The sequence below is a fragment of the Aureobasidium pullulans genome, assembly GCF_000721785.1.
Source record: "Aureobasidium pullulans EXF-150 unplaced genomic scaffold scaffold_20, whole genome shotgun sequence".
Taxonomy (NCBI): Eukaryota; Fungi; Ascomycota; class Dothideomycetes; order Dothideales; family Saccotheciaceae; genus Aureobasidium; species Aureobasidium pullulans.
Window position 1 is genome coordinate 208744 of NW_021941040.1, and position 11082 is coordinate 219825.

General features: G+C 50.7%; 4 protein-coding genes across 4 annotated transcripts; 3 read left to right on the forward strand and 1 right to left on the reverse strand.

Annotated features, from left to right (window-relative positions):
• Positions 1-213: 213 nt before the first annotated feature.
• Positions 214-1774, forward strand: M438DRAFT_376954 (mannan endo-1,6-alpha-mannosidase; the record flags this gene model as incomplete). The annotated part of the gene is made up of 4 exons (XM_029908701.1): positions 214-313; positions 370-623; positions 674-1126; positions 1181-1774. 4 exons carry the CDS (start codon positions 214-216, stop codon positions 1772-1774), a joined length of 1401 nt encoding a protein of 466 aa, XP_029757351.1.
• Positions 1775-3035: 1261 nt separating this feature from the next.
• Positions 3036-5104, forward strand: M438DRAFT_348258 (carboxypeptidase S). Its single transcript, XM_029906099.1, has 2 exons — positions 3036-3198; positions 3256-5104. The coding sequence occupies exons 1-2, from the start codon at positions 3094-3096 to the stop codon at positions 4900-4902; spliced, it is 1752 nt and encodes a 583-aa protein (XP_029757352.1). The 5' UTR covers positions 3036-3093; the 3' UTR covers positions 4903-5104.
• Positions 5105-5398: 294 nt separating this feature from the next.
• Positions 5399-7573, forward strand: M438DRAFT_348259 (vitamin b6 transporter bsu1). Its single transcript, XM_029906100.1, has 4 exons — positions 5399-6161; positions 6220-6340; positions 6397-6655; positions 6720-7573. Exons 1-4 carry the CDS (start codon positions 5619-5621, stop codon positions 7303-7305), a joined length of 1509 nt encoding a protein of 502 aa, XP_029757353.1. The 5' UTR covers positions 5399-5618; the 3' UTR covers positions 7306-7573.
• A 345-nt stretch (positions 7574-7918) lies between these two features.
• M438DRAFT_348260 (uncharacterized protein) lies at positions 7919-10492 on the reverse strand. The gene has a single exon (XM_029906101.1). The coding sequence runs from the start codon at positions 10035-10037 to the stop codon at positions 8136-8138; it is 1902 nt and encodes a 633-aa protein (XP_029757354.1). The 5' UTR covers positions 10038-10492; the 3' UTR covers positions 7919-8135.
• Positions 10493-11082: the final 590 nt, after the last annotated feature.

Below are 11082 nucleotides of genomic sequence, written 5' to 3' on the forward strand. Positions count from 1 at the left end.
AACGCTTGTTGCAGGGTGACGCCGCCTTATGCCGGCTTGGGGAGATGGTGAACCCTTGGGATCAAAGCTTGTCGTATGGCGCTTGTCCATCACCATAAATCAAATGTAAGTATAGTAATGCAGTAGTGCCCGCTACTTCGCCCTGGTTTCTGATCTGCCTTCTCCTTCTCTCCCTCACGCTCCTTACCCCATACATTCTTTTGCTGTGCCATCATGGCACCTTCAACCCTACCGCAACGGTTCTTGCAGACAGTATTGCTATGTCTATGCACAAGCTATACCAGTGCCCTGACGCTGGACGTAACGAGCGCAAGTGAGTGAGGAGCAAAGACATCTCCTGGATAATCAAACTGACCAGGATGTTTCCAGCTTCGATCAGATCGGTCTCGTCGCAAGTCGCACACGGATTAATGAAGTACTACACGGGTAACAACACTGGAGACGTGCCCGGAAACCTTCCAGACCCATACTATTGGTGGGAAGCTGGCGCAATGTTCGGCGAGATGGTGGAATACTGGTACTACACCGGAGACACAACATACAACGCCGAGGTCAAGCAAGCGCTGCTGCATCAGGTTGGCGAGAACAACGACTACATGCCGGCGAATCAGACCAAGAGCTTGGTACGGGACAAAGAACTAGCGTTGGCCACGATGGATGCTGACCAGAGCAGGGAAACGATGATCAAGTCTTCTGGGCCTTTGCTGCAATGACAGCGGCCGAAGTTGGATTCGAAGACCCCCCGGAAGGATCTCCCTCATGGCTGTCGCTCGCACAAGCAGTCTTCAACGAACAATCCGAACGATGGGACACTGCCTCCTGCGGTGGAGGTCTCCGCTGGCAGATTTACTCCTTTAATGTCGGCTACAACTACAAAAATTCCGTGTCCAATGGAGGTCTTTTTCAGCTTGCTGCTCGCCTCGGTCGTTACACCGGTAATCAAACATACATCGACTGGGCCAACAAGGTCTGGGACTGGTACGAGGACTCGGCTCTGTGGGACGCCAAAGACTATAAGATTCTGGATGGTGCAAGCACAACGAACAACTGCTCTGACGGTAGCCAAGAGCAATGGTCTTACACGTACGGTGTCTTCCTGGCTGGTTTCTCTTACATGTACAACCACGTATGTCTGCCCCGCTAACCTCCCTGTGTACTCGACTGATTGTTTTGTCTATAGACCGAAGACCAAGCCTGGTTGACCCGCATCGACGGCATGCTGAACACGACTGTCAGCACTTTCTTCCCTACGAACATGGGCCCCAATATCATGGTTGAAACCACTTGCGAACCTCTTGGAAACTGCAACAACGATCAACGCTCCTTCAAAGCTCATTTGTCCCAATGGATGGCCGTTACTGCTCAACTTGTTCCCAAATATCACGACAGGATTTTTGATTACCTGGCACCTTCTGCTAAAGGCGCTGCTGGCCAGTGCGATGGCGGATCCGACTCGGTCACATGCGGCCGCGAATGGAACAGCACAACTTGGGATGGCACGTACGGCGTAGGCGAGCAGATGTGCGCTTTGGGCGTCATCCAGGCAAATATGATGAATGTTGTGTCATTGAAACCGCCGTACACTTCAGTCTCTGGTGGTACCAGTAAGAGCGACCCAGATGCAGGCACGGGCACGAGCGGCACGTCGTCTTCCAATGGCCAGGCCATCACATACTCAACAATAACCACGGGCGACAAAGCTGGTGCTGGCGCCATCACTGCCGCTATTCTTCTTTTCTTGATGGGCGGAACAGCCTGGTTGCTGATTGCATAAGATACATCAGATTTTTACGATATTTAATTCTTCTCCATTTGCATATATTTGTAAAGAAGTTCCTGTGGAGCTACAGGAAAATTCTGCGATTACGAACCAAAACGTACGCCAGCCACCGAATTCCTGAGAAGCTATCGTCAAGTCTACCATGAAGCATCCCTTGTATTCTACGGAAAGAATATCTTCGTTGTGTCGCAACCTAAGGACTCCAACTTCGTTCTTGGTATTGGCGCGTCCCAAGCCCTCATCCGTCACGTCAAAGTACGATCGTATATGTGCCTTCGATACCCTGCCCTCTAGGTTCTGACCAGTTACACTGGGAAAATCTGCAGACGTTGGAATTCGAGATGTATATTCTTGAACCATATTCCGACCCGGCAATTGCAGTCAAATCCACATTCTCCCTACTCCGCAAAGAGCTTGTCAAGATCGCGTCACAAAGGCCGACCAAACCCAGATTTGAGATCTTCTTGACACTACCATTTAGTAAAAATTCCTATTCGAACTCGAGAACTATGCTGTCGGTATTCAATTCTCTCGGAATCTTATACTTCGATTCGCTACAGATTGACTGGAAGTTGAAATTGTTCGGCCCGTCTGCCGAAACAACCCAAGAAGGCAAGTACGAGACCATCAAGGCAGCCTAGCTTCCTGTGAGGTAGTTGATTCAATGTTTAGCTTTCAAGAGATATCAATGTCGAGCATTAGACGCCTCCGACGAGAGCCACTTACAGCGACTAGAGTACCACTTGCAGTGTTTTGTATACTTCGATCGTGTGCTCCGCGTGACTGGAGCCTCAAATGATTATTGACATGTCCAAGACATGCTGCACAGTATTGATCGCACAGCAAAAGATGAGGAGAACATTTTGAATATCGAAGGATCGAAGGAGTCGAATTGAGAGAGGAGCTGATAATGAAACCCTTGGCATACTTTACCCCCAGCGCCTGGAGCATTTCGCAACCAAGCCTGACTTGCACAATGATGTCCTCAATTCAGTCAAACGTCTTTGCAGAAAGTGTTCTTTGTGTTATTTAGATGTATGGACTGATACAGTTTGACCTTCGAAAGTGAGCTGAATTGCCTTCGTATCCACGCAACATGCGCTCTATCGGCGATGGTTGGCGGGTGTCCCTACCAAGTGATCGGCTGCTTCGGCTATCTTTGGCCTATCTCCAACCCGCTTGCTGCACCAAAGCAGAAGGTCGTGCCATTTGCGGGGTGGATGATGATATAAGGTACACAGCCTCTGCTGCTTCCCAATACTTGTTCTTTCCCTTCCTTCGAATCTCTGACGTGCGAGATACCAATTGACAAGATGGATGAGAAGCAACAGCTTATCGGGTCACTCCCGACCACGAATGATAGCTTCGAACAGCGTGCACATGCGAAGAAGAGCTCTCGTTGGGGAACCGTCAAACTTGTGTGTCGTAGCAAATTACTGATTTCCTGTTGGATCAGCGACTGACAAGTGCAACAGATTGCAGCATGCGCAGCCTTGGTAGCGCTTCTGCACTGGACTTTCGTTGTTCCTAAGCTTCCTATGAAGCACGGAAAGCATGGCAAGCACCACCACCAAAAGTCGCAATGTCCCCAGGTCGAGCCTCTTGTGCCAAGCCAACAGACCGATGAGCTTGTCAACATGGATGCCTATCTCAAGTCGCCTGCTTTCCAAAACTCATCCATCCAGCGTCTTTCCGGAGCCGTCCAGATCGACACCCAGTCTTTCGATGATCTAGGCAAGGTCGGTGACGACAAGCGCTGGGAAGTCTTCTACCCGTTCCACGAATATCTGGAGAAGACCTTCCCTCTGGTTTATGAGCACCTCAAAGTCGAGAAGGTCAACACTCATGGTCTTGTCTACACTTGGCAGGGCTCGGACGCTAAGCTGAAGCCTACTCTGCTCATGGCCCACCAAGACACTGTCCCTGTCCCCGATGCTACCCTTGATGCATGGACTCACCCGCCGTGGTCTGGATTCTTTGACGGCAAAGAGATCTGGGGTCGTGGCTCATCTGACTGCAAGAACCAGCTTATTGCTATTCTCGAATCTGTTGAACTGCTGCTTGACGCTGGCTTCGTTCCCACCAGAACCGTTCTGCTTTCGTTCGGCTTTGATGAGGAGATTAGCGGCGGTCAGGGTGCTGGCACTCTTGCACCCTTCATTCTTGAACGTTACGGACCTGACTCTCTTGCTGTCATCGTTGATGAGGGTGCTGGTATCTCCGACGAATGGGGTGTCACCATGGCCACTCCTGGTGTTGCCGAGAAGGGTTACACCGATGTCGTGATCACTATTCGTATGCCTGGTGGCCACTCCAGTATCCCTCCAGACCACACTGCTATCGGTGTCATGAGTGAGCTCATCACCCTCATTGAGGCTGACAAGTACCCACTCCGTCTTGACGGCAAGAACCCTTACCTCGGTCAGCTTTACTGCGGTGCTGAGCACGCAACTGAGTTCCCCAAGAAGCTCGGCAAGCTACTCGACAAGGCTCAAGGTCAGTGCAAGGCAAAGCCCGATTCACTCGCCGCCGAAGCAGCCAAAGCCGGTCCTGCTATCCAGTACCTGATGCAGACTTCGATCGCTGTCGATGTTATTGGTGGTGGCGTGAAAGTAAACGCTCTCCCTGAGCGCGTCCAGGCTATTGTCAACCACCGCATCAACGTTGGAGAGCACCCTGCCGATGCTCACGCCAAGATTGCTGGTCTCGCTAAGGAGGTCGCAAAGAAGTACGGGCTTGCTCTGCACTCCTTCGACAACACTACCGAATCGCCTTCATCCATCTCGCTCTCCGCTTTCGAACACGTTCTTGAGCCTGCTCCTGTTACTCCTACCTCTGTCGATGGAGAGACTGCCTACAGCGTTCTATCGGGTTCCATCCGTGCTCTGTATGGCAGCGAGGTCATTGTGGCTCCTGGTATCATGACCGGCAACACCGACACCAAGTACTACTGGGATCTGTCTCGCAATATCTTCCGTTTTGCTCCTGGCTACGATGGCGAGTCCAGTGGCCTGGGCAACATCCACACCGTCGACGAGAGAGTTTCTATCAAGAACCACGTCAACACTGTCAAGTGGTTCTCTCTTTTCATCCGCAACATGGATGAGGCGGATTTCGAGTAAGCAGTTGATGTATTGAGCAAGGATAGTTGATAGTATATAGATGGTTCATAGTCAATGACAAAAAACTAAACACTCCTACTTCGCCCGGTCCTCCAAGGCCTTCCAAGTTTTAGGAGAAAGAAAAGAAAAATAATCACCAGACAGAGTTTGGACCATCACGCAAATCTCGGCTTCATCTTTTCTTGGCATCGAAATGGTCGTCGGTCGGCAAGAAAGATTTCTGACTTGCCACGCGCATGACTTGCTAATCTATGCTGTTTGACCCTCGGCAGCTGTTGTTAAAAACGCAGTATCTTGAAGCAATCCAATGCAACATCCTGACTTCTGCGAAAGCCTCGAAAATAAAGCCGCATGTCAAGCAACGAAAAGCGCGCTTAAGCCTCGGCTTGGCCCAAACCCAACGTCATTGTCGTCAGGGTCCCCGTTTTCCACCTCTTGATCCGTGCAGGCACTAATTATTATTCAGAAGAACGAAATGTGAATTTTGTAGCCTTGTCAACCGGGCAAACCGCCATCTGTGCGCGCTGTGAGAGAAACAACAAGAGTGTGACTCCTTCGGTCTCTCTTGCCTTTTCGACAGATTCCTGAAAACAACGACTTCCAATTCCTGGTTTCCTCTACTGGTCTTTCCTGGTCCCGGATCGCAACGGCAAACAGAATTTTTCCCCCTCTCTGGCCTGTAGTGTGCGCGTTGCGCAAGAACTCCAAGGGAAATCATGGCCGACGTATTGGCGGGACAGGAGAAGAAAGGCGGGTCTGCGCCTTCTTCTGCTCACAGCGAACCTCTTCAATCTGATCTGGAGGCTCGCAGAACTTCCAACACAACACCTCTCGATGTTCTGGAGAAGATCCGGGAAACGGACGAAGCACATCCTATCAATTGGTCATTATGGAAGAAATGGGGAGTCATCACTGTCTACTGTTTACTACAGGTCTATGTTACCATGACTTCGACCATGTATGTCTCTGTGGAGACCTTCATCCAGGAACGCTTCCCTAGCACGACGCAAGTCGTTACACTGGGACAATCGATGTTTATCATCGGAACTGCTGTTGGACCTGTTTTCCTTGGACCTTTGAGTGATCTCGGTGGCCGCAAATGGGTTTATGTTGGATCTATCCTGGTTTATGCTATCTTCAACATTGGCTGTGCCCTGGCGTACAATCTGCCCATGTTGATCATCTTCTGTTTCCTGGTTGGTGTCGCTGGATCTACTGCTCTTTCGAACGTTGCTGGAACTATCGTTGATCTTTTCGGTGTATGTGGTTGAATGTCAGCATCAATTGTACGCACACATGCTTACAGATAATGTGTAGGCTCAAGATGGTGCAGGTCAACCAATGGCACTCTTCGTCCTCAGTTCCAACTACGGGGCAAGTATAGGATCGCCAATTGGTGAATGGATTGGGATCAACTCAAGCATGGGTTGGCGCTGGAGTACGCATTGAAGCCTACCTCCTACTTCTCTCATCTTGCTGACATAGCTCCGTCAGTCTTCTACATGAACATCATCTGGGGCGGCGCATTCGCACTCGTCATGTGCTTCATGCCCGAGACACTACCCTCCGTCGTCATTGCAAGAGCAGTCAAGAAGCGCGACACTCACGACCCCAACGCCGAGATCGTCGCTGCCGAGTTGACCAAGGTCAATGTCTTCCAGGAGATCCGCTTTGTATTGACAATGGCATTGCGCATCATGTTTACCGAACCCATCGTCATTTTCCTCGGCTTCTACAATGGATTCGCTTATGGGTGAGCAGCACCTGTGCCCTTTTCCCCGCTCCTGGAATTGCATACTGATTTGTGTCTGTTCTAGCCTTCTCTTCCTCTACCTTGATGGTGTCTTCGCCGTCTTCGTCGACAACAACGGTCTCAGCTACGTCGGCGCCAGTCTCTCATACCTCAACTTCTGCGTCGGCGTCACCTGCATGTTCATCTTCGTCCCCGTCCAAACCTACCTCTTCCGCAAAGACCGCATAAAGCACGGAAAACACCGTCCCGAAGCCCGTTTCTTGACTTCTCTGGTCACCGTCTGGCTATTCCCCGTCACCCTCTTCTGGTTCGCCTTCACCTCCAACGGCCACGCATCTTACTGGTCCCCCATCGTCGCCGGAGGTGTGCTCGGCTTCTGCGACCCACTGCTCTGGTTAGGCATGTTGAACTACCTCGGCGATACCTACAGCAATGTCGCCGGATCCGCTGTAGCCGCCTTCTTGATCCCGTCATTCTTGATCGCGGCAGCCATGTGTCACGCCGGTGTCGCCATGTTTGAAAACATGAGTTCCACCTGGGCGTTTGCCACATTGGCTTTTATTTCACTGGGTCTGGTCGCATTGGTGTATATTCTTTATTTCTTCGGTCCGTTGCTCAGAAGACGTAGTAAATTGGCTACTGTTTACTAAAGAAATAACGTGGATCTGGGATGTGACTGTCATGCTAAGAATATCTGGGATTCTCCTTCTCGAGAGAGGATACAAAAAGAGGTCTTTGTTTATTTGCGTACAGAGAATCTACGCCCCAAGAAAATTATCCACCACGAGACTCAGGAGTCTTTTCTTCCTACTTACTCGATACAACATCTCGTCGTTTCGACACAAGCTACTTTCCGAAAAATCTGTACAAATATATTTTCTTGAATACATTCACACTTTTGTTTTTCCCATATTCATACCACATTTTGTGTTCAACTCTCCCGTCATCTTAACCCATACGCTCAAGAGATGCGTTTAGGTTTTTCGTCATCTTGTCAGTAAAGGAGGACTTGCGGAGCAAAGGGGTAGGAGGGAGCTTTTCTTTTTGCTTTCTCCTTGCTCTCTTTTGGGTGCAAGATAGTTTAGAGAGTTGTGTACCTATGTGAAAAAAAGCGAGATGGGGTTTTCGGAGCTCGAATGACCGTCCTCTAAGAAGGGCGTGATTCTTCTTACCCTCCGTGGACATCTTGTCCATCTTTGAAAACTATCCTGCCTTTTTGATAAGATTGCTTTTCAAACACCATGTAGGAGGCTGAGAGCTTAGTTCTGGATGAAGAGTTCGGATGATATATCATTCCGCTATTCTATTTCACTATAAGCCTGCCAAACAAAAACTCCCGCTTCCCAAGCTGAAATGCGCAATAAACCAGAATCGTGCTTCAATGCAAGAAAAGACACGATGAAAAACAAAAACAAAAACCATGAGTCGTGACTGCCAAGAGAGGCATCGAAATGCAAAAGAGAATCCAAACCAAGAGCATCTACTCCTCGTCACTGTCGTCTTCTTGCCCATAATGCTTAGGCTTCTTGCCGTTGGTCTTTCTAGGATGTATGATGATATTGGGCGCGTAAAGGTGACCACCTTCGTTCAACAACATATCCGGCAATATCGGATTGTCGACTTCATTGATATACCAAGGGTTTGCCAAATCTTCTGGGAGAGTAGTCCACCATTGCCAGGTCATGCCATTTGTGAAGAAGCCCATCGAGCTGCCGCGATAACGTGCAGGGCCATTAGCGATGCCATCGGGGAAAGCATCCAAGCCGCCGCCGTTGAGAGCGAACTCCATCTCGTGACGTTCACGCGCTGGCCATTGGTAGACAGGGAGAGGTATGCCACTAATCTTGAGACCGTGCCAGAGAGCAAAGCTGGGAAGAGTTGCTTCAGAAGGGATGCGCATGCCTGCGTGTGCTTGGGCATGATGAACCGCATTCAAGAGGTTCCAACTTGCGCGACCTTGAGCGACGACCGACACGAAGATGGGCAACTTCGTTCCCATAGAAAAGCCATGTTGCCAACCTTTGAAAAGCCAGTCCTCGTCGCGAGAAGCATCTTCCATCGTGTTGAGAAGGATGAGATCAGCGTCTTCACCGACACCCCAGGAGAAGTGATCTTCGCGCGGATCATCGACGGGTGGTTCGGGACCAATGGGATCAATATCGTGGATGTCAATAGGTCCCCACACCGAGGAATCGCCATCAAGTACGTTGTCAATGGCGTTGAAGAAGTCATCGTACGAGCCGTGATAATCAGCCATGTATGCCCAAGATGCTCTTTCTCTAGCTTGCTTGCGAGGTTCATTCCTGGCAAAGTCGGACAGCTTGTCAAGCATATTTCCGGTATGTCCCAAGAAGCGTGAGTCGACCTCTAGTTGCCAGTAGTGATCGAACTCCGGGTAGAACTGTGCGAATATTTGGAAGGGCTGCATGATTTGCATGATGGCCAGGTGCTCGACGACATCGGGATACCAGCTGTCCAGCAAGGAGTCATCGAAAAGGACTGCTATGTCTTGTAGCTCGGGCGGAACGGCTTCTCGTAAAACGCGATCGTATGCTTCCGGATCTGTAAAGATTCCAGCCTCTTGATCCTTCACGTCGACCAGAAGAAAAACGGCATACTCTCCGCCCGTCGCAAGAGCAGTTTCTGCGACAAGTGATCTCAAGTTCCACATATCCTCAGGAGTGTACTTGTACGTGGACCAGGTACGGATGACGATGGCCGAACGGTGGTATTTCTCGGTTTCTGGCCTCGGGTTGATCTTAGGAGAGGTCAACGAAGAGGGTAGCCACTTCTCTTTCCATGATCTGTTGCGGTATGCGAACCTGGGGCGACCGTGATCGAAAGCGTAAGCATCGGGAAGGCGTTCGTGGTTGGACTCGGCACAGGCGTTTTGTAGGTCGGCCCAGTTGACGGTAGACCAGTCAACTCGGCTTCTTGTGTAATTCTCCTCCTCTTCTCCTAGTCCATAGGGGCCATATCTCTCTGCAGCAGTGAGCCAGGACTTGTCGAGGTCGAGGGCTTCATACGAGCCACTGAGAGGGGGCGGGTATGTAAGGTTTCTGTAATGCGATGGGTGGATCTGGTCGTCGTAGCTCTCTGACATGAGCTTCCCTCTGGGACCTTTGCATGGCACGCGTTGACTTCGGAATCTGGTCGTTGTGTCGTTTGAGGAAGAAGTTGGTCTCACGGATGAGGGTCGAGCATCAGGCTGCGATGTTTCCGAGGACGAAGTAGTCGTAGTAGAAGGAACACGTTCAGGGACAGGTTGGCCAGACGGGAAGGAAAGTGTATACAACAGAATCGAGATAAGAAACAGTATGGCGACAGCAGCGATGTGCCTATACCGGCTGCTCGATCGACCAATGCTGAGGGGGGTGTACATGATGCCGCCTCAACCCACTCCTTACGTGTCTGCGACTTCTCAACAGCAGCGTAGAGGGAGCGTCAAGGGTCAAGGGAAGGAACGAAGACAGAGACATGGGAGAGACAACAAACAGCAATCGAGGCCCATGTCGATTGGTCCTGCCTCAGGTCCACCATCGCTGACGTGCCAGGGCTGAAGAAGCAGGGAGCAGGGAACAGCCCTCACCGCAGTGACCACTGACCAGTACCTTCCGCGACTCGACTGAATCTGAACCACTCTTACCGTGAATTCTTGCGAAGCCAAGCATCCACTTGATAGCGAAATTGCTGTTTCGCCGACAAAGTCGTCGCAACGCGCGGCCATGGCGCCGGCTCGGCGCACCATGGAGCTGCCGATTGCTTGTCCATAATCGTATGCGCGTATTGTAGGAACCCGTGAGACGTCGCTTCTGTTCAGAAGGTGCACAAGTGGTCAGAATCGCTACCAGAAATCAAGAATTGTGCAGTCGACGTAGACTTTCTTTGTCCCGCTCTGTCACCGCAACGCCCTGCATCCGAAGCCGAAAGACCGTTGAGAAAACTCTCCTTCCCGCTTGTCAGCCACGCTACAAATGACGTCGGCAGAAACCCCTGTTCCATCTTGAATCACTCCTCCACTTGTCTGTCCGTCTGATCGATTGTGCTGCAGGAGCAAGACATCTTCTCGATATCTCTGCTGGACACATTCTGATCTGTCTAGCTTGGCATCCGGATCACGGCTGACATGCAGCATAGTTCCGACTCTCCGTACAACGACGACGATAGCCAATGCTTGGCTTGCATGATGGCTGAGAAACCTACCCGGTCATGCGTCTGTTCCAACTTCACCTCGTCTTGGTTATTCCCGAACATGTATAGCAGGAAGAGTGCCCTCTTGCTTCAGAGAATGTGTACACAAGGTTGTACGGGCGGCCGCAAAGAACTGATTCCTTTGAGCACAGTCGACCGAGACACTCTCATACAAAGAGCTTCAAGGCGTAACTCCTTCCCAGGACCTCGAGCTATACAGAGTCTTTGCTGCCATG